The 23,531-nt window shown below is 42.6% G+C and overlaps 1 protein-coding gene across 13 annotated transcripts in view; it reads left to right on the top strand.

The window, feature by feature from the left end:
* The window catches only part of ARFGEF3 (ARFGEF family member 3), a 186,356-nt gene that overhangs the window by 86,785 nt on the left and 76,040 nt on the right, over positions 1 to 23,531 (top strand). For all 13 annotated transcript variants that reach the window (XR_014845343.1, XR_014845341.1, XR_014845342.1 and 10 more), the window contains 5 exons: positions 1,670 to 1,748; positions 9,485 to 9,589; positions 10,454 to 10,787; positions 16,356 to 16,468; positions 17,174 to 18,084. Coding sequence is in view for 10 of the 13 variants with exons in the window: in XM_085024869.1 (XP_084880995.1) it covers positions 1,670 to 1,748; positions 9,485 to 9,589; positions 10,454 to 10,787; positions 16,356 to 16,468; positions 17,174 to 18,084 (1,542 nt within the window). In the remaining 3 variants the exon portion in view is untranslated. The remainder of the gene's footprint in view (positions 1 to 1,669; positions 1,749 to 9,484; positions 9,590 to 10,453; positions 10,788 to 16,355; positions 16,469 to 17,173; positions 18,085 to 23,531) is intronic.

Below are 23,531 nucleotides of genomic sequence, written 5' to 3'. Positions count from 1 at the left end.
TTTTCTAAAGCCTGGCTCGAGCGCAGTGTTTTAATCACATCTTGCTGTGTTCTTGGGCTGCAAGTACTGAAGCATCTTTTCACCTTTTGAAGCTCTCAATGGTATGTTCCAAGATTTTCCACCTGTTTTTTCCTCTTTTGGCTTTTACAAGTCCCATAATATCTTCATTTTAATACAGGATGTTTTTATAAACTAAAAAGGAGGTCAAAATCCTCTTGATTAAGGATGCATCTTTAAAAACTATATCAGTAAAAAATTGATGGGCTCATTTGAAATTAACCCAAACTTTGAGTTTCAGAACTACTTATGGGTTTTATTTAAACTGTCTTTTTTTGTTGTTGTTGTTGTTGTTGTTGTTGTTGTTGTTGCTATTTCTTGGGCCGCTCCCGCGGCATATGGAGGTTCCCAGGCTAGGGGTGGAATCGGAGCTGTAGCCACCGGCCTACGCCAGAGCCACAGCAACGCGGGATCCGAGCTGCGTCTGCAACCTACACCACAGCTCACGGCAATGCCGGATCGTTAACCCACTGAGCAAGGGCAGGGACCGAACCCGCAACTTCATGGTTCCTAGTCAGATTCATTAACCACTGTGCCACGACGGGAACTCCTAAACTGTCTTTTATCATTTTACTTGATCATTTCTCAATGTATTTCTTGCATTTAAAATCTTAAATTCTGAGAATCAGCTATTTCTTGCTCTCCTGTCCTCTTCCAATTTGATTTTTATTTTCCTTCTTACACTCTTGCCATTTTTGCTCCATCTTCTTTGACCTGGTGGTCATTCACTCATTCATTACACATTCATCAAATACATGGCCACATTTGCATGGATCTTCATAGGTTTTTATTTTTAAAGAAGCAAGTGCTTCCACTCGTGACTTCCCTTGGCCCAACAGATCTGGAACTTTGTTCTTATCTATCCCATCTTGCCGAAGGGAAAATGAGCTTACCCACCCACGCTCATGCAGTCAGCAGGCTGTGGACCATGACTTCCCCAGATTCCACATTTCAGCCTTTTCCCAGTACACTTCAGTGCTTCTGTGGGAGCTTTGGTGTTAGATTCCAGACATGAACATGCCTGGAGGGAAATTTTTTTTTTTTCCTGATGTTGGTTATTGCTCCTTTATCAACAAAGATGATGTACCCTTAGGATGCTGGACAAATAGCTAAAACAGGTGAAGATGGTGACTAAGTTATTTTGCACCCTTTTCCTAGTTTCTTAGTTTGAAAAGCCCATCTTGCTTCCATGTTGCTGTGTTCTGTCTCTCTGGGATACAACTCAAGTCTGCTCAGAAGACCCAGAAATTCAAGAGGTCAGAATAGGGGAGATATGAATCATCTACTGGCTTAAATATGGAGAAAATTGTTATCAATTGTATAGTTTCTTAAACTAACCAAGTCTTTTTTGGTTAAGTGGGAATGGATTTTATTTATAATAAATAGTCTATTATTTCCTTTCTGGACTATCTTTTGAGTGTTTTATTTTGGAAAGGGGTGATTACATTCAGTTCACTTCTGTGACCCTTTTGGTGGCCTACGGAAGCCTCAGCCTCTGAAAATCATCTTTGCAGTCCTGGAAGTATCAAAAGCAGAAGATGGGAAGGACTGTCGAGGAAACCGTGGTGCCCCCCCACCAGTGTCTAATACCTGTAACCTCCTCTGTTTGCAGGGTCAACAGTTGAGTCCCTCTGTGATGACCTTGTCTCTGTGCTCACTGTTCTGTGTGAGAAGCTCCAAGCGTCTATCAAGTAAGTGCCCTCAACATCGGTGCTCTTATTCGCTAATGGCCTATTTCCGAAGTAACTTGTCCACAGCATCACTTAAAATTACAGCGTACAGGGAGGATGGTTCCCCCCCACACCCCCATTGGTACTCACCTGCCATTTCTGAGAAATACATTCAGTGATTTTGGACAAGCCTATGTTACCAAATATGATTACGGATCTAATTTTCTGATGAAAAAACAGGAAAATAGTACTTTGCGAAGAAGAGTTAATCCCTTAAGCATGGAGATGAGTAAAAAGAATGTTAGCCAAGTTGATGTGAGGGCTGGTCCTCACCTGGCATGTCCCAGGTGTGGGACTCCCAATGAGTCTTCTCACTGAACAGTCGCACCTTCCTCTTCTGTCAACTGGAGACCTTGGACTGTGTTGTCTTTCTCTGTTTCATCTTATCTCCTGAGCCTGTGAGCTCACACACCTATCTTTAAAAAGAATGCGTTGCTCTGACTTTTCCATACTTGTTGTTTATTTGCATGTCAGTTTAATCAGTAGTAGTAGTTCATCTGTCATGTCCACAGCTCAGCTCTTGGTGCAGTAAGTTGATGACATGTATCTATAGTAAAGCCAAAGCATAAGAAAGCCAGGTTTTCTAAGATGAAATAAAAAGTCTCTACCAGCTACATATAGTTAACTGCAAAATTCTACAACACAGCAGGATTCTGAAGTGCCCTTTGAGTTGGGAAAGACATAAACTACTGTTTACTGTAACGACAACTTCTGATTATCCAGAAAAATTCTGCTTGTGGCATTTTATGTACATTTATGAGATGGGCACAGCATTCCAGTTTGCGGACGTGAATAAGCTTTCACACTTTTCTAGAAACACTATAAAAGTTTGCTTTTGTCATTTTTTTTTTCATAAATTCAGGATTTTTTAAGCTAGGCTTAGAATTACTTTTAAGTTGTTGCCAAATAGTCTCTATATTGATTTATCTATCATTCCTCTGTGTCACCTGCATATTTCGAACAAACTAAGCTCAGTTTATATCAGGCACTTTAAATATTTTAGAGACCAATTTAAAATATCAATGGTAGAAACCAAAAAGAAATACGTTTAACTTCGTCCACACCCTACTGTCAAGTTTCTTGTACCCTAGAACCTTCATGCAGGTCTGGGCATTACGGTGCAGTGGGGCAGGGCGGGGGGAGTGGAGCGTTCGTGGAACGTGCCTGGCCACGCCTGTGCTCTGCTCAGGTCCCCTTCTTCCTGACCATGGACTGATGGAGCAGGTAGGGCTGGGACTCAGATTATCCTAACCCGAGGGCTCTAACACTAACTGTGGTGACTCCCATCTACAGGGACCCCCTGCTTCTTGATTTCCTTGGTACAGTCCCAGGTTATGCCTGTTGTGTATGATTATAATCACCCTCCTTCGCTCTCAACAATGTCCAGGCTGGAATAGGTTATATATTCACTCGGTCCATCCCGGGTTTATATCTCTTCTAGGGCTAACTCCTCCCACCCGCGCCCAGGTCCTCTCCATCGTGACAGAGCCAGCTGTTAAATCAGAGGTGGAATATGTTGCTCATCAGCTTGTTTTCTCCTAAGATACAATCATAATTTAAAACCATTGGCTCAACTGCATTATCTTTGTTAGATTACTTGAGTTAAAAATCCCTGTTCTGCCACTTAGTAGCTTACGACTTTGGGCAAAGATCTCAACCACCCTAGGCGTATGTATCCTTTAGTTAATTATTATTATCATGTTATATGATTTCATATTAATAATGTATGTTATAATAATCATAATAATTAGGCATATCAGTATATTTAATAGTAATATAATTTTAATATTAATATGCTTAATCAGTATAATATTAGTATATTATTACTTTGCATTATAATTGTTATAATAGTAATATATAATATTAGTAACATAAAATATGTTAGGCTTTTTGCAAGAATAGAATTAGAAAATTTACCTAAAAGGCTCTCAGTGCCCAGCCACTGAGGTCACCAGGAACATCTGAGGTTAGCATAACTAGGTTTATTGACATGGTCCAGCAAGGGACCAAAGGGCATTTAGTGAAAGTTGGATATTAAGAGGAATTGTTATGATGTTTGAACCTGAGTTGGGTAATTTGGGGGACGGGTTAAAGGAATTTGGGGTTCTGTTCAAAGATTGGGTACTGTTAGAAAGAGGGGGGGAAATTATAGCACTGAGCATCTTAGTTTTTATCTAGCCAACGAGAGGACCAGAGGGGAGCCAGAGTTGTCACTGGAGAAGCAGCAGGAGTCACTTAGAGGGGAGAATAATATTTGGTCATTTTTGAAATTATACAGAATTGTTTTAAAGTCTCTGTTCAGGTATGGTTGTAGATTGGCTTTCATCTTGTTCCATCACCATTTCTTTTTTAGAAGTTTATTTTTTTTTAATTTTTTTGTCTTTTTGTATGTTTAGGGCCACATCTGCGGCATATAGAGGTTCCCAGGCTATGGATCGAATTGGAGCTACAGCTGCCAGCCTACCTGACAGCCTCAGCAACACCAGATCCAAGCTGCGTCTGCGACCTACACACAGCAATGTTGGATCCTTAACCTACTGAGCGAGGCCAGGGATCGAACCTGCAACCTCATGATTTCTAGTCAGATTCATTTCCGCTGCACCACAATGGGAACTCCCTTATTCCATCACCATTGTGGAGAGTCCTCGTTGGATGTTAACATTCCATACAATTATTTATAGTCCCCAGGGGAACACCTAGCTGTCTGGTAGCAGTGAGGCAGTTCTTAGCTGTCAAAGATGCTGCTTCTGGAGTTCCCATCATGGCTCAGCAGTAACAAACCCAGCTAGTATCCATGAGGACTTGGATTCAATCTCTGAGCCTTGCTCAGCAGGTTAAGGATCTGGTGTTGCAGTGAGCTGTGGTGTAGGTCGAAGATGCAGCTTGAATCTGACATTGCTGTGGCTGTGGGGTAGGCTGGCAGCTATAGCTCCAATTCAACCCCTAGCCTTGAAACTTGCATGCGGCCCTTAAAAAAAAAAAAAAAAAAAGCTGCTTCTTGACCCACCCCACTCAGGTCTTAGCATTGCCAGGGAATAAAACAAAGACCACCAAAACTTTGAAAAATATGTTCATTACTGTACTGGCAAGAGAAAACAAATAAGCTAAACTTTTTCTTTCTAAGTGGTTTGCTAAAGGAAAACTCTAAAATTTTTAAGTGCTAGAAAAGTGCTAGTAATGGCTTATGATAATTATGCCATTGATAACTTCTAAATAGCCATCAGGGTAAGTTAGAATGAGTCTGTAGATCTGTAAATGAGACCATTGTTCACTGGTTCAGAAAGAGTCTTTAGCAAAGTCCAATATGGGCCTGCCTGGCATCTGGGTTTCAAGTTCCTGCTTCTTTAAAACCTGGATGACTCTAACATCAGCTACAGGGACTTCTATCTATGAGGCAACCGTATGTCCTGGTTTACCTTTAACAGTCCAAAGTTAGGCCTGTTGTGTAATAATAATAATAATAATAATAATAATAATAATAATAATGTCTTTTGTCTTTTTAGGGCCATTCCCACGGCATGTGGAGGTTCCCAGGCTAGGGGTCCAATTCGAGCCACAGCTGCTGGGCCTATACCACAGCCACAGCAACACCAGATCCGAGCTATATCTGCGACCTACACCACAGCTCATGGCAACGCTGGATCCTTAACTCACTGAGTGAGGCCAGGGATCGAACCCACAACCTCATAGTCAGATTCGTTTCTGCTGCTCCAAGACAGGACTCCTATTGTGTAATTACTACTAAAGATACTTGTATTGCTATCTTCTGGGAAGTACTGGTATAAGTGGAATTTTTTTTACTGCACAGCACACAATAAATAGTTGAGATAAACATGAGCTTTAAAATTGTTTGCTTTCAGAATTATCATTGCTAATTCTAGTTCATGATTGCGTTTAGGAACCCTGAATTTTTTACAACAGAAATTTGACCACAGATTTCTAGGAAAATATACATTGCACAAATGTACATCACAAGTGCATATATGTGTGCATATACATCACAATTCCCATTGTGGCTCAGTGGTAACGAACTGAACTAGGTATCCATGGGGATGGGGGTTTGATCCCTGGCCTCCTTCAGTGGGTTAAGGGTCCAGCATTGCAGCAAGCTGCAGTATAGGTTGTGGACACAGCTTCGATCTGGTGTGGCTGTGGCTGGCAGCTGTAGCTCCTATTCGACCCCTAGCCTGGGAACTTCCCTCTGCAACATATCTGGCCCAAAAAAAAAAAAAAAAAAAATGGAAGAAAAGAAAAAAGAAATTAAAGGTCATACATTTCTATCAATCACTGAAAAAAATGAAAACATTCTGAACCATATGATTCAGGGATAGGCTTTAAATGGAAAAAAAAATAATTCATGTGACACAATATGGTTTTCTAGTGTTTCTCCTTGGACATTGGATCAAAGATGCCTTTAAGCATATTGTTATAGAGCTAAATGATTTTTATAGGATTCTCATAGTCTTGCTTGGTTTTTCAGTGCAGTTTCCCTGTCACAATACTACCTCTAGAGACTGTTTACTTTGGTTATGTCCTGCCCCATCCTGATCCCACTGTCCTAAGATGGGGGTTCTATTGCCGTGGAAGCTGGGGTGCAAAAGGCTTAGTGCAGCTTCACTGGGAGTCTTTAAGTCTGTCTGGTCAGATGATGCCATGTCTTTAGCTGCTCTCACTCTGGTGGTTCTGTTAATTTCCTTGTTACATTTTCACTTCTGTATAGTTTCTTCTGATTTTACTCCCTTAACTCCTTTTATTTCTATTGGCTCAGCTTGACACCTCTCCTACATTCCGAATAGGTTCTTACTCTGAAATCACACTATGGTCTTTAATTCCTCTCAACAGTCGGTTCTAAAATCAGCGCCCACATACCTCATAGAGCTTTAGCTCCATAGAGGCATGTACTCATAACATGTTCAGGCTTTTGGGCAAATTCAGAAAATGCATTCAGGTATGCAGATTAACTCACATGCCTTGGAGATGTGGTATTAATAGAAGTCTATGTTAGGCAAGTTGAGTTATATGATGCTGTTTAAATCCAAGAATTTTTGGAAGCGTAATTGGGCTTGGGAAGATATTTATCATTCTCTCCCTATTGGTCTCCTGCCACCTTCTCCCCACTTTCTTCTCTTCCCAGTGCAGAATGTCAGAGACGAATCTGTACTGATGCATCTTGGAATTACTAAGGCAAGGCTGAGCATTCATATTGTGTATTCTGTCTTTTTTTTTTTTTTTTTTTTTTTTTTTTTTTGCTATTTCTTGGGCCGCTCCCGCGGCATATGGAGGTTCCCAGGCTAGGGGTTGAATCAGAGCTGTAGCCACCAGCCTACGCCAGAGCCACAGCAACGCAGGATCCAAGCCTCGTCTGCAACCTACACCACAGCTCACGGCAACGCCGGATCGTTAACCCACTGAGCAAGGGCAGGGACCGAACCCGCAACCTCATGGTTCCCAGTCGGATTCACCAACCACTGCGCCACGATGGGAACTCCCATATTGTGTGTTCTAATTACATTCCACCCCCTGTGCAATTAACTCCCTCTCTCCTCTTTCTAACTAAATGTGAATCTGTATCTAAGGGGGAAAGTCAGTACAGTTGAAACAAAACAAAGTTGAAAGGACTCCAGAGAGCAAGGACGTGCCATCTTACAGCACCCTGGCCAGGTGCACCCTGGCCACCCACAAGAGTTGTTCTCTGTGAATTAAGAGTCTGGGGGGAAATCCAGAGATGAGCAGAGTGTGAGACTAGTAGGTCCTCAACCTGCCAGCCATGAAATGCTCAAACAAAAGTCTAGGCAAAATGACTCACCAGCCTCCTAAGTGGGCAGATTTTCCCTCGTGTGTTTTGAAAGAGCTGATTGGCTGCTAGGTTCTTTTCTGCCCTGTACATCCCATAGATGTGTTTGTCTACAGTCAGGCAAATAGAAGATATACACACCAGGCACACACATGTGTGCATCTAGTGAGGGGCATGGGTGGAGGGTGCTTACATTTCAAACAGCTTTCTAATGACATGACTCACGCCAGACCAGGGGCACTCATTTTTCCAGACTACAGCAGCCCACAGAAATCTGCCATATTCAGTCTCCAAGGAGACTTCTCAGGCCAGTTTCCTTGGCAATATATTCTCTCTGTCATCGAGTCTGATGCCTTGGGGTGGCCGTGTTGCCTCAGCATGCTTTGCTGCTATGTACTCGTAGGAGCCTTGACAGCTTGTCTCTTTTCTCTGGGTTTATTTCCAGTGATTTCAGAAGTTGAGACTCTTTATTGTCTATAGCTATTTTAGTTTTGGGATGTTCGACTGGCAGTTTGAAAGATAAACATCTTTTAACAAAGGGCATTTAATAATTATTTAATAATAAGTCAAGTGATTGGTCAGAAAGACCACCCACCTGGATTTTAATACGTCCTGATTTAAAAAAAAAAAAAAGGGGGGGAATTCCCATCGTGGCTCAGTGGAAATGAATCTGGCAAGCATCCATGAGGAGGCAGGTTCGATCCCTGGCCTCACTGAGTAGGTTAAGGATCCTGCATTGCTGTGAGCTGTGGTGTAAGTCGCAGAAACAGCTCGGATCTCGCATTGTTGTGGCTGTGCTGTAGGCCAGAGACTACACCTCCAACTGGACCCCTAGCCTGGGAACCTCCATATGCCATGGGTGTGGCCCTTAAAATACAAATAATAATAATAATAATAATAATTTATGGTGGATTAGGCAGAAAACTTAATCCAGGTTTAAAAGTGTGCATCCCATAAAGTCATCAGGTTTTTTAAAATCTGGTTTTATTGAGGGACCCCATAATATTAATTATGAGAAAAATAATTTGTCCATTGAAAAACCATGTTGCTCTCAAAAAATAAAGAAGAAAAGCCAAATTTAAGTTAGTAAAGCATCAATCCTCTAAAAGATAGCATGGTCAATAGTCTCTTGAAAAATTTTGACCAAATATATTAGAAATTAATATCTCTGGGAAAAGCTGTGGACTTTACAGTATACCAGTAGTTGTTCATTGATGACAGTTTTCAGTTTGTTCGTTAATGGTAAGATGTCAGTAACAGGATAAACATGTGCTTGGGGGGTAAAATATCATCCATTCCATACCATGCTCAGTTTTTCAGTGAATCTAAAACTGTTTTGAAAAGAAAAGTCTATTACAGAAAAGTCACCCTAACTGTATGAGTTTGCTTGGGCTGCCATGACAAAGTACCACGAACTGAGAGGCTTAAACAACAGAAGTGTGTTGTCTCACTGATCTGGAGTCTGCAGACCATGCTGTCAGCAAAGCTGCTCCTTCTCAGGCCAGGAGGGCAGCATCTGCTCCAGGGCTTTCTCCGCAGCTGATAGACGGCCATCCTCTCCCCATGGCCCTTCACGTGTCTTCACTCCATATGCATCTCTGGGTCCGAGTTTCCCTGTTTTATCAGGATACCAGTCCTACTGGATTAGGATCCACCGAGTGACTTCACTTTAATTTGGTTACTTATGTAAAAACCCCACCTCCCAGTAAGACCACATATAAGGTACCAGGGGTGAGGGCTTCAACATGTGAATTGGAGGGGAGGGCACGAGTCAGTCCTCCCTAAAAATAAAACAAACTGCTTTGGTGATGCTTAACATTTTCCCTAGTGTTTTCTACATGTCAGCTCTTTAATTTTACCTTGACTCGGTGTGCATTTGTGCCTTGGTTCCGCCCCTCTGCAGTGACAGCCAGCAGCTGCAGCTTCTGTACCTGGAGTGCGTGCTGTCTGTGCTCAGCAGCTCCTCCGCCGCCATGCAGCTGCACAGAGGCTTCACGGACCTCATCTGGTGAGCGCGCCTCCGGTGGCGGACCCCATTCCCCCGACACCAACTCGGTGGCTGGGCTTGCTCCTTCCAGCTAAGTCTAGAGTCCCTTCCCAAGACATCCATGACCCGCTGGTCATTTCATCTGTGAGTAAATGTATTAGAGGGAAGTAAGGTAAATGCTTTGCTTATTATATGCACCACACCAAAGTGTGGAGAGGAGCCAGATAATCATTGTAACAAACTGTACCTCCCAAGGCCCCCTTGCATTTTGTTGACATCATGGGATCATGAGAGCCTCTGTTCTAAAGGCACCAGAGAGCACAGGGGAGGCAGTTGACCTTTGCCAAAACTGAACCTTATTCTCAGCCTGCCACTGCCACTTTGTCCATTCAACCTGAATACTAGTCTCTCAGTCCCAGTCAGAGATTCACGCAAATGACAGGACCCTTAGGCAGTCAGCTAGCGGCTCTGGGTTCCTGGGCTTAGCAACAGGGAGAAGTCATATGCCGTATCAGTATGATATATGTCAGAATTTTAAATTAACTTCTCAAATGAGGAGTATAAATACTTCTGTTATTTATAGCAAAATGAAACTTTATAGGATTATGAGTTCATTTTCTTCCCATAAGATAACTTCTAAGACTTCTCTTGATATTTTATTTAGTTAACCCCAGCTTGAGTTACGAGGAAAATAATCCTGTTGATATCCCCAGGAGTGATGAAGAGACATGAACACTGGGCAGAAGGTAGCCAGGAGGAGGAGCAGTAAGGAGCCCAGCTCTTACTTGTCATTTTTCTGGCACCTGGTATTTACCCTCTGGACATTATTAGTATTTTATTGATTGGCTTATAGTGAAACTTATTTTTCCTCTCATCTCTTCTCAGGAAAAACCTTTGCCCTGCTCTGATTGTGATCCTGGGGAATCCGATTCATGACAAAACCATCACCTCGGCTCACAGCAGTGGCACAAGTACCAGTGTGGAGTCGGACTCTGCGTCCCCCGGGATCTCCGACCATGGCCGGGGCTCAGGCTGCTCCTCCACGGCACCAGCCCTGAGTGGGCCGGTGGCTCGGACTATCTATTACATCGCAGCTGAGCTGGTGCGGCTGGTGGGGTCGGTGGACTCCATGAAGCCGGTGCTGCAGTCCCTCTATCACCGTGTGCTGCTTTACCCCCCAGCCCAGCACCGGGTGGAAGCCATCAAAGTAATGAAAGAGGTAGGGAGGCACTGCCACTGGCTTTTCCAGGGGGGCTGGGCAAGTGTCTTGCACACAGGAAGAACTTAGAAACTGTTTTCCAGGGGCCTGCTGGAACTTCATTGCCACCATGTGGGATTCATGAATAGGCAGCATCTTTAGCATCAGGGGCTGTATGTTGGGAGCTGGGCAAGGGGGGGGGGGGGGCAGGTTGATAAGTGCTCATTGAAACAAAGCCATCTGATAATTTCAGCTACATGCCTCTGAGCTTTCATCCTGGTCCCTCAGGTCCTGTCTGTGCAGATATATTTGTTTATTCACCTTGGCTAAAATTGGACTTCAAAATGATTTTACGCTCGGGCCGTGCATTATCCAACAAAAAGCTTTACTGATCTCATTGCTAAAAGGAATCCCACTGCCCCATTCCTTCTTGTGCCTCATTTCTCCCGTATGTCTGAGACAAAGGTTGTCCATCCATCCCAGTATGCTACTTCATGATTTTGAGGAGGAATTGGGGTGATTTTGAAGATGTTTCAAATAAGGATTCCTCTGCTTCCTTCTCAACCAGAAAGGAAAGTGATCAACGTATTCATATCTATGACCTTGTTCCTGAAGGTTAAATCACATTGGCCTTGGGTACCTAACACCAAAAAATCAGACTAACAAAACTCTCTTTCTGAGGACTCATTTATTTTAAGCAGTATTTGCTACTTGCCAGTTTCTAAAAAGCTTAATTTGAATTGCTTGTTGACGTTTCCATGAGGTTTGACTGTAATCAATAAGGGCAGGTTCTGACCCCCCAGCACTTCTAGAAATGAAGAAACCATCCGATGTAATTGCTGATTAAAAATATCTTTGAGCCCACAATAATAATTACCATTTTGTCTTATCTACTCAATGCTAGGCATTTCACATATATTATCTTTCATATTCATAATAACTTCATGAGGTTATATATAAACCTTCACCAATGAGGAATGTTACTTCTCCCCATCAGAGCATCAGGCAGTGGAGATCAAAGGGGCAGTTTTACTATCTAATCACTGCTAGGTTGCTGAACACAATACAGCTTTTTGTTTTGTTTTGTCTTTTTGCCATTTCTTGGGCCGCTCCCTCGGCATATGGAAGTTCCCAGGCTAGGGGTCTAATTGGAGCTGAAGCCACTGGCCTATGCTAGAGCCACAGCAGCGAGGGATCCGAGCCATGTCTGCAACCTACACCACAGCTCACGGCAACGCCGGATCGTTAACCCACTGAGCAAGGGCAGGGATCAAACCCGCAACCTCATTGTTCCTAGTTGGATTCGTTAACCACTGCGCCCCAACAGGAACTCCCAGAACACAATACAGCTTTGGAGGTGCGTGAAGCTACTTCAGCACCACCCAGACGGCCCCGCCGCCAGAGAGCAGAGCCCCCCAGACAACCGTGCTCCCCCCACCCCAGGGCCTGCCCCTTTAAAGTTTGCAGCCTGGAGGAGCCAGAATGAGCTTTCTCTGAATAAGCCACCTCTAGGAAGAGGAGGGTGGAAGGGGCCACTGGAATGCTCATCTCTGGCTCCTACATTCACCAGTTAGATCAGCCAGTCTCCCTCCACTGGAGAGAAGTGAAGGATAGGGGAAAGGACCCAGAATTTCATTCCACTAGGTGTCCCTGCCCATGGAAACATGATGCCAAGTGAAAGTTTTCCCTCCAGCAAAGAGGCTGCGACTTCAAGGGGTCACGTGATTTGCCCAGGGTCACAAAGAAAGGGATGTAAACCCCCACCGTAAGCCCATCGTCTTTGCCTACCCACACTTAGCACTGGACTTGACTTCCGTATTGCGAATATAGATGATTCTAGCATCTTCTTTCCTAGCACTGGTTCAGCTTCCCCTTTCATCTAACTCTGAATTTAGGATTTTCTCATCATAACATAATAACAATATTCCGAAGATTGCCACTTCAAAATGCAATAAAGTTTGAATAAGTACTTTGTGCATATAAAGCAATAGATAAATACTTGGTGCACTTCCTGCTACTCTAAGGAAGGGGAAGGAAGACAGAGGGAGCGAATAGCTGATCCTCACTTCTTCCTGCCTGGAGCAGTGCACCATTTGAGCTGGTCTCCTTGTCTCTTGCCTGTCTTTTTTCTTCCTCTTATTTTCCTGCACTTACGTTCATAAACTGCCACTGTTCATGTTTCCGCTCTCTAATGGCTCCTGTTGCCTCTCCCATCAAGGCTGAAATATTCTTCCCAGTTTCTAGACCCTTCTGTCATCATTCCCATTTCCCATCATTTCCCAGGATACACCCTCATTCCATCTCACTGACCCTGCTGTGTTCAGTGTCTACTTTCCTGCCTCTGTTCTTACCCCCTTGTCTGATTCCCATCGGCCACTTCCAGTTAACAGAGTTAAGTGATCACAAGAGGCTAGACCGACACTGCTGGCACTTTATATTAGCTTATTTCCAAACTCCTTGAGGAAGAAAAAGGAGTTTACCCGTTTTCCAGATGGGACACTAAGGCTCCATAAGGAGTGGTTTACTTGCCCACAGTCATTGTGAGCAGTGTGACTAAGACATGAACCCAGATGTTCTAAGTACAGCTGCCTTTGCTGTCAAAATCCTCCTCCTTCATGGCTCTGCTTTCTCAGAGCACTGATTTTGCTCTTCAATCCCATCCCACCATTTAGCCATTGATTATAATTGACTGTATGTCTCACCACACTGATTGTTTCATGGTGCCATGTGGAGCAAGCTTCTTGTCACCTTATTTTTGTATACCTTGTTTTTGTGTATTTCCCCTGGTGTCTAATACTATAGTACTTGAATCAGAATAAGTGTTTAACACATTGATTTGAGTGACAGATAAGCCTGAGGACAGCATGTCTTCCAACATATTTTGTAAGCAGTGGCATCTTTCTTTCCCCCTCAGAGTTGGCAGGCACTGGCATGGTTCCTGCCCACGGGTAGAGCCACTTGATGCCTGAATGCTAAGTAAATACTTTGCCTACAGGATATGTAGGTCTCAATGTCCTTAGTATTGCAAAGGAAATCAGTCGTGTTTTCCCCTTTTTCATAGATTTGCTAGCTTCCCAAGATCAGTTTGCAGGGCGAGCCTGGAATTGACATCAGTGCTGAGTAGCATGTCCAGGCTGTGCTGCCCCACAGAGCACAGCCCACTCTCATGGGCCACTTGGTTCTCAAAGCATCGCCTCTACTTACTGTGGCAACGTCAATAATTTGGGAAGGTTGGTAACCTAGAAACCAGAATGTGTAGGGCTTATGCACACAAAGAAAACCACTGGGCACCCCAGGATGTTTGTTTACCCTTTTGGAGTTTGAATGCTTGGTGGGTTATTTCCCTGTTCATTTGTCACTCTGCCCTGTGTGCTGTGTGCCTATTAATCAAAGCAGGACATTTTGTTCTTCAAAGTACATTTCTTTTCTGCTTCCACTTCCCATTCCATAATCACAAAGTACACCTTGCCTTTTTTCTCTCCTCCACAATTGGGCTTTAGAAGGAAGTCCTAGTCCTTATTAGACCCGTGCCACTCTCGCCACTAATACCACATCCCTCATTCCCAACGAAAGAAGCTGTGGTTAAACAGTTCTTGCTTTTTTTCAAGTACTTATTAAGAGTTCTTCAGAAGCCTAATCACTCAATCGCTTTTCCCTCCAGATTCTGAAGCACTTGAGAAATAAATACAAGATTAATGTGGAAATTAAAATGTCTTCTAATTTATTATTAGTGAAACTGGATTAGAGGATGTAATGGGATTCCAAGAGAAAGTGAGATTTCCCACTCCTTTGCCCCTAAAATGCACCTATCCCTTGAAAAAGAGATAGGACAGCTAGAGGCCCAGAGGCCTGGCCACTTCACTTGGATGCAGGTCTGGCAGGCGGGCAGACAGGCAGAGGGAGAGAGATGGGGGAGAAAGAAAGAGACTGTCTTGATCGCAGGCATTGTCACTCCTCTTTTGAGGCCAAAGAGAAAAAGTGGAAGCTTCATCTTTGTGCCTCCAATAGAGCAGAAGTGTCCAGTTTCTGGTATAAGAAAGCAATATGGAAAGAGAAAAATGTGAAACTTTTTAAAATTAATAATACCTTTTCTTGCAAGTTTAAATCACTTTGAAAATAATGGATGTAGCAATAGAATGTCTGCTTCAGTATACTTAATCTTTCCTTAAATTAATTTAACCTCATGTTGAAATTTTCTGTGCAGATGCCTACAATATGGAAAAGAAATTAGTTTGAACTGAAAAATATGAAAATTCTATATATGAAAACTTGTGAGATGCAGCCAAAGCAGTGTATAAAAGGATATTTATAGCTTCATGACTTATATCAAAAAATGGAAAGCCTAAAATTAATTTTCTAATTCTCCAACTTAAAGTAGTTGGAAAAAGAAGAGCAGATTAAATTCAAAGAAAGTAGAAAGGAGGAAAAATATGGATAAAAGCAGAAAGTAATGTGATAAAAGGCAAATATAATATAGTGAATCAATTAAGTGAAAAATAGCAGGACTCTGAAAAGACTAAGAAAATTGAACTCCTGGAAAAGCAATTGAAAAACTCTAGACTAGATAAAAACAAATGAACAGAAATAAGAATGAAAAAAGGCATATAACCATAGGTGTTTCAAATATTAAAGAAATTAAAGAAGGTATTAAGGCAACTTTAGGCTGGTACATTTTAAAACTTAAGATAAAATAGATAAATCCCTAAGAAATTACACAGCCTTTAAAAAAATTGACTCAAGAAGAAATTGAGGACCTACAGAGTCCTATAGTGTTTAAAGAAACTGAATCAGTAGTTTAAATTTTTTCCATTGAGAAAAAAGTTACTAGCCCTATACAGCTTTAGAAACAAGTTATACTAACATTCAAAGAATGGGTAGTTCTAACAATATACAATCTTTGCCAGGGAATAGAGAGTATTTCCCTATCCAGTTTTTGAAGCTAGCCAATTCAATAGCCAAGTAAGACAGAAAGATGATTAGAAAGTTAAATTACAGGCCAGTCTTATTAAAAAAAAAAAAAAAACCCGAAAAACATAGCTGGAGGTGCTTTCTAGTTCTTCGCTGTAAAACATTTTGAAACTGAGGATCTCCTTTGTCTAAGCCAGTCCTGAACTGGGCAGCTGGAAACCCAGGGTGTGTTCCATGTCAAGAAGAACACCCTAGCTCAGATTGATTAAGATCTGAGTTCTAGATAGTTGGATTTCTCCTTAGACTGTACCACTCAGTAGAGAAAGCACATGTTTATTTGATGTCATGGTTCTTGTGCCTTTTTTTTTAATTTTATTTTTTATTTCTTTGTCTTTTTGGGACCTCACCCACAGCATATGGAGGTTCCAAGGCTAGGGGTCAAATCAGAGCTGTAGCCACCAGCCAACGCCACAGCCATAGCAAGGCCAGATCCGAACCAGTCTGTGACCTATGCCACAACTCATGGCAATGCCTGATCCTTAACCCACTGAGAGAGGCCAGGGATCAAACCTGCATCCTCATGGATACTAGTCAGATCATTTCCACTGAGCCATGATGGGAAGTCCCTCTTGTGCTTTTTTATGATGTTCTTTTCTTTTCTTTTTTTCCTCACTCTTAAAGCTACTTGGGAGCCCACAGCGCCTCTGTGATTTGGCAGGACCCAGCTCCACTGAACCCGAATCTAGAAAAAGATCAATTTCAAAAAGGAAATCTCATCTGGATCTTCTCAAACTGTATGATACATTTTCCTTTGGGGTCTCTATTGCTTGGTGAAGATGACTGCTTCTCTGAATATTCTTAACCTTGTTTCTAAAACCATGAAATTGTATGAATCTACATTATGTGAAACATACCATGTAATGATGTACCTGCAAGCCATAGAAGTCTTGCCTTAAATTATTACAATCATGTTAACTTACCACAGTTTCATATTGTCTTAAAAGCCAATATACAAAATAAGCAAAAATTCTTCACTAGGGTTATTTTAGGGAAAAACTTTGATTTATATAATATAGTAGCTATAGGATTCCTTTACATGTAGCATTTCTTAGGCATGTTTATTTTATTGAGGAAGGTCCATATTATCCTTTAGCCATTGTAAGTATTTTCTCTTTGGAAAACTGAACATAATACAAAAGTGAGATTGTTCTATGTCCGTCCTTGTGAAGATTATAAATTCCCATCTGAAATCGTTATTTGTATTGAAATAAACTAACCAATGGAGAGAGTGTGATTCAAGGTGGGCCCCTTTCCAGCCTAGGCATGCTTATTTCATGCATTGTTCACTTTATTTTTTGACCAGATCATTTGATTTCATGTAAATTCAAGTATCTGTTTGGAATACTATCCTGTTCATCAGTCTAACACTTCTTGTTCATTTTGGAGCATGTTTCCAGGTTTTGTGTATTGATGCCATTTTCTCTTTGGAACACTTTCAGCATCATGGATGGCATGACCGAGGCGTGCATCCGGGGCGGCATCGAAGCCTGCTATGCCGCCGTGTCTTGTGTCTGCACCTTGCTTGGGGCCTTAGATGAGCTCAGCCAGGGCAGGGGCTTGAGCGAAGGTCAGGTGCAGCTGCTGCTCCTGCGCCTCGAGGAGCTGAAGGATGGGGCTGAGTCCAGCCGCGACTCCATGGAGATCAATGAGGCAGACTTCCGCTGGCAGCGGCGAGTCCTGTCCTCAGAACACACGCCCTGGGAGTCAGGGAACGAGCGGAGCCCTGACATCAGCATCAGCGTTACCACGGACACGGGCCAGACCACTTTGGAGGGAGAGTTGGGTCAGACCACACCCGAGGACCACTCTGAAAACCACAAGAATGGCCTCAAGTCACCAGCCATCCAGGAGAGCAAGGAGACTCTGAGTAAAGTGTCCGAACCAGAAGCTGTGGACCAGCCAGATGTGGTTCAAAGGAGCCACACGGTTGCTTATCCTGATATAACCAACTTCCTGTCTGTGGACTGCAGGATGAGGTCCTATGGATCCAGGTACAGTGAGAGCAATTTCAGCGTAGACGACCAAGACCTCTCCAGGACGGAATTTGACTCCTGTGATCAGTACTCGATGGCAGCAGAAAAGGACTCGGGGAGATCCGACGTGTCGGACATTGGGTCTGACAACTGTTCTCTGGCTGATGAGGAGCAGACCCCCCGGGACTGCCTGGGCCACAGGTCCCTGCGGACCGCTGCTCTGTCTCTCAAACTACTGAAGAACCAGGAAGCCGATCAGCACAGCGCCCGGCTCTTCGTGCAGTCCCTGGAAGGCCTCCTGCCTCGCCTCCTGGCGCTGCCCAGCGTGGAAGAGGTGGACTCGGCCCTGCAGAACTTTGCCTCTACCTTCTGCTCAGGTTGGTAAATCACTTCTTCCTACCTAGTCCACGGGACTACACAGAGCATTTTGCTTAATGGGCAATGGCCAGCATGTGTAAAGTTTGAAGCCCTCAGAGCCTCTTAATGAATCTTTGGCTTTCTTATATTTAAAGAGAGCAAAGGAATGTAACTTACTGGTGGTGGTTTGTTTGAACTACGCAGCGGTCGATGGCCGGAATACCCTGAGGTTGATAGACGTGTATAGTGTGCAGTAAAGGCTAAGAGGTGACCACATTCTTGAAAGCTGCTGCTGAGTCTGTGAGTCACAAAGGGCTGCATTCTTCTATGCTTCTATACCTTTTCGTCTAAAAGTTATAGAGCACTGCTAGGATTTTGGCAGAGAAGGGAGATAAAGAATACAAGGGCTAGAGTTCCCTTTGTGGCTCAGCGGTTAAGAACCTGACATGGTGTTCATGAGGATGTGGGTTCCTTCCCTGGCCTTTCTCAGTGGGATAAGGATCCAGTGTCGCTGCGAGCTGCAGTGGAAGTCCCAGATGCCCTTGAAATGATCCTGCATTTCTGTGGCTGTGATGTAGGCCGGCAGCTGCAGCTCTGATTCAGTCCCTAGCCCTATGGCAGGTGTGGCTATAAAAAGAAAAAGAACACAGAGAAGCAGCGTTCTGCACAGGGAATAATGAGTTTAAAAACCTTTTCTTGAAAGGTACCTGTAAAGGGAGAACCCAGCTTTTCCCTTTCTATGTAGGGAAAACTCCAACTCTTCCCTACTGTGTTTCTTCTCTTTTACGAGTCACACTAAACACTGTACTTCTGACCCTTCTGGACACCAAATATGTAGAAAATCCCCCTAAAACAACAAGCAAGGACACCAGCTGGGTGTCCTACAATTTAACTCAATTCTTTTTTTAAATTTAACTTTTATTTATTTTATTACCATTTATATATATATATATGTATATATATGTGTGTATATATATATACATATACATTTTTCTACTATACAGCATGGTGACCCAGTTACACTTACATGTATACATTCTTTTTTCTCACATTACATGTTCCATCATAAGTGATTAGACAGAGTTCCCAGTGTTATACAGAAGAATCCCACTGCTAATTCATCCTGAAGGCAACACTCTGCATCTATTTACCCCAAGCTCCCAGTCCCTCCCACTCCCTCCCCTTCCTCCTTGGCAACCACAAGTCTGTTCTCCAAGTCCATGATTTTCTTTCCTGTGGAAAGGTTTCTTTGTGCAGTATATTATATTCCAGATGTAAGTGATATCATATGGTATTTGTCTTTCTCTTTTTGACTTACTTCACTCAGGATGAGAGTCTCTAGTTCCATCCTGAAAATGATACTACTTTGTTCTTTTTTATGGCTGAGTAGTATTCCATTGTGTGTGTGTGTGTGTGTGTGTGTGTGTGTGTACACAACACATCTTCCTAATCCAATCATCTATCAGTGGATATTTGGGTTGATTCCATGTCTTGGCTATTGTGAATAGTGCTGCAATGAACACGCAGGTGCATGTGTCTTTTTTAAGGAGAGTTTTGTCTGGATATATGCCCGAGAGTGGGATTGCTGGGTCATATGGTAGTTCTATGTATAGTTTTCTAAGATATCTCCATATTGGAGTATAGTTGATTTACCATGTTGTGTTAGTTTCAGGTGTACAGCAAAGTGATTCAGTTATACATATCCATAGAGCCATTCTTTTTCAGATTCTTTACCCATGTATGTTGTTACAGACTATTGAGTAGAATTCTATGTGCTATACAGTAGGTCCTTGTATATTATCTGTTTTATATGTAATCGTATCTGTATGTTAATCCCAAACTCCTAATTTAGCCCTCCTCCCTGCTTTCCCGTTTGATAATCATAAGTTTGTTTTCAAAGTCTGTGAGTCTATTTCTGTTTTGTAAATAAATTCATTTGTATCCTTTTTTTTTTTTTTTTTTGTCTTTTGTCTTTTTAGGGCCACACCAGTGGCATATGGAGGTTCCCAGGCTAGGGGTCGAATCAGAGCTACAGCTGCCAGCCTATGCCACAGCCACAGCAACATGGCATCTGAGCCGTGTCTGTGACCTACACCACAGCTCACAGCAACGCCAGATCCTTGACCCACTGAATGAGGCCAGGGATCGAACCCGTGACCTCATGGTTCCTAGTCAGATTTGTTTCCACTGTGCCATGATGGGAACTCCTTTTTTTTTAGATTACGCATGTAAGGAAGATCATATGATATTTGCCTTTCCCTTTCTGACTTACTTCACTTCATGTGATAATCTCTAGGTCTATCCATGTTGTTATAAATGGCATTATTTCATTCTTTATTATGGCTGAGTAATATTCCATTGTATATATGTACCACATCTTCCTTGTCCACTCCTCTGTAGATGGACATTTATGTTGCTTCCACATCTTGGCTATTGTAAATAGTGCTGCATTGAACATTGGGGTGCATGTATCTTTTTGAATTATGTTTTTCTCTAGATATACACATAGGAATGGGATTGCTGAATCATATGGTAGTTCTATATTTAGTGTTTTAAGGAACCTCCATACTGTTCTCCATTTTTATTTTTATTTATTTATTATTATTATTATTATTATTATTTGTCTTTTCTAGGCTGCACCCATGACATACGGAGGTTCCCAGGCTAGGGGTCGAATCAGAGCTGTAGCCACTGGCCTACACCACAGCCACAGCAATGCAGGATCCAAGCTGCATCTTCAACCTACACCACAGCTCACGGCAACGCCGGATCTTTAACCCACTGAGTGAGGCCAGGGATCGAACCCACAACCTCATGGTTCCTAGTTGGATTCGTTAACCACTGAGCCATGATGGTAACTCCAGTGTGTGTGTGTGTGTGTGTGTGTGTGTGTGTGTGTGTTATCCATTTTAAAATCAATTCTGACACTATCTACCCGATGCCAGTTGCAAACCTAGACTGTTATCTGTGTTTCTGACTGAGTGATTATAAATCAGAGTTTCCCAGGACCCTCACCTTGGGTTTTCCTAATTTCCTAGAATGAATGGTTCACAGAACTCAGGGAAACAATTATATTTTCCAGTTTATTAAAGGATATTATAAAGGATACAGATGAATGGCCAGATGAAGAGATACATAGGGTGAGGTCTGGAAAAGTCCTGAGTGCAGGAGCTTCTGTCCCCATGGAGTTGGGACGTGTCACCCTTCTGGTGTGGATGTTTCCACCAGTTGCGAAGCTCCTGAACCTCATACTGCTGGGATTTTATGGACAGTTCCTCATGTAGGCGTGATCAATTATTACCTCCATTTCCAGCCCCTCTCCCCTCTCTTAAGGATGGGGAAGTAAGGGTGGAGCCAAAAATTCTGTGCTTCCATCCAGGAGCCTACCCAGAGTCACCTCATTAAAACAAAAGCTGCTCTTACTGTTCTTATTACTTAGGAGTTTATAATAGTTGTAGGAGCCCTGGGTCATGGATGAGATCAAAGACATATTACTACAACAAGCGATGTTCCTGGTGCCCTTATCACTTAGGAAATTACAAGGGTATTAGGACCTCTGTGCCAGGAACCGAAGGCAGAGACTAATATATATATTTTCTGTTATCTCACAGTGCTACAGAAAGAAAGCAGGTAGTGGGTACAAAACCTTTATGGCAAGAATAAATGGCAGTTCCTCTTGTGGTTCAGTGATAGTGAACCCAACTAGTACTCATGAGAACATGGATTTGATCCCTGGCCTTGCTCAGTGGGTTAATGATCCAGCGTTGCTGTGAGCTGTGACATAGGTCTCAGACCCGGCTTGGATCCTGTGTTGCTGTGGCTGTGGTGTAGACCAGCAGCTCTACCTCCCATTCCACCCCTAGCCTGGGAACTTCCATATGCCACAGATGCGGCCCTAAAAAGCAAAAAAAAAAAAAAAAAAAAAAAACAACACACACACACACAAAAGAATAAATGATTGCTTGACCCCAGGATGGTCAACTGTGCCTTCCCCTGAAATGTAAGGATCTCTTGACCCCAGAATATTGAGGTGGCTGGACCTCTCTGAGCCTGTGCTCAGGACTAGAAAGGATTGACCTTGAGGGACCAACAGGTCTGTCAAAAGCCAAGATCACCCTTGTTCTTCCACCACCGGGCCTTGAACACGTGTTTGTCATGGTGCTTCCTCCATTTATCATATTAGATAAGTTATTGTGTCCACATTTCCCATTCTAGACTTTCAGCTCCTTGAGAACTGCAAACATGTTTACCCTATTTTGATCTTCCAACAAGTAACCTCACACACATACGCAGAAAAATTCTAGCCCAGTTGCTGGAACTTGGTAGAAGCTGGCTGCCGTGTTTTTAAGACAGGTCTTATTAACTATCTTTAAGAAGCTGACCAGCTTTTCCTTAGTCAAAAAGATGAGAAATAGATACTTCGATCCAGGTTTATTTACAGAAGAAGCTTTTTTGACATGAGAATGATCTGAAGTTGTGGCCAGTGGCAGCAGAAATACAGTATTTCTAATCCTGGATTTCTCAGTAACTCTCTGACCTACCTAGTGGAAAGAAGGAGATGCACTGTCCTAACTGCACTGTCACTCTTTTGAAGGCATGAAAATGCCAATTTTTAAGGCTACCCAACATTTTTTATCAGTGTTTTTCTTTTTGAAATTAGATATAAAATAGATTTTGGATATTTGATTTGTGTAAAGAAACATACACACATACCTAAAATTCATGTTTCACCAAAACATACACACATACCTAAAATTCATGTTTCACTAGAAAAACTGTATAAATACTCTTCTTAAAAATTGTATTTCTCCCTAACATCTCTTAAAACACCATCATTAAATTGAATATGCTTTTACTGAGCATTCCTAGTGTATGTATTGTGTGTATGTCCTTCTCTTTTCTGTCTCTCTGTATTTCTCTTTTTTTTTTTCTCTCTCTCTCACACACACACATAGATACACACACACACACATACTTCTTTAGTCAATATTTATAGAGAAACCTTATGTGTTCTGTGCCAAGGATGCAAGATATACATGGTTTATTCTCAATAAATATTTATTAATGCTAGATTGATGAACTTGTTCCTTAGTCCCTAAGAATGTGGATAGTTCCTGGACTGAAGGAGTCAAGTGTAAACAGCCTGAGTTGGAAAGCCTTCACCACCCTTTAGAAGAGGGTAGGTGGGGCCTCTGAGCCTGTGCCTCTTCCCAGATGGAAGCTGATGGGAGAAGCTTGGCAGCCTGTTCTGACCAGCTTGGTGTCCCTGGTGTGCAGACTGAGGGTCCCAAAACAGCTGTGTGTCAGATCACAGAGCTGCCCTTGGTTGTAGTAATGATAGGTCATCAAGAAATGGTAAAATAGGAGTTCTCTTGTGGTACAGTGGGTTAAAGATCCGGCATTGTCACTGCAGCAGCTAGGGTTGCTGCTGTGGCGTGAGTTTGATCCCTGGCCTGGGAACTTCCAT

Source organism: Sus scrofa, chromosome 1, assembly GCF_054392235.1.
Source record: "Sus scrofa isolate SSC_HxYL_T2T_F1_AM1 chromosome 1, Sscrofa_HxYL_maternal_Yorkshire_Landrace_v2.0, whole genome shotgun sequence".
Lineage (NCBI taxonomy): Eukaryota > Metazoa > Chordata > Mammalia > Artiodactyla > Suidae > Sus > Sus scrofa.
Note: the sequence above shows the minus strand (reverse complement) of the source record. Positions and strands in the feature narration are given on the sequence as shown.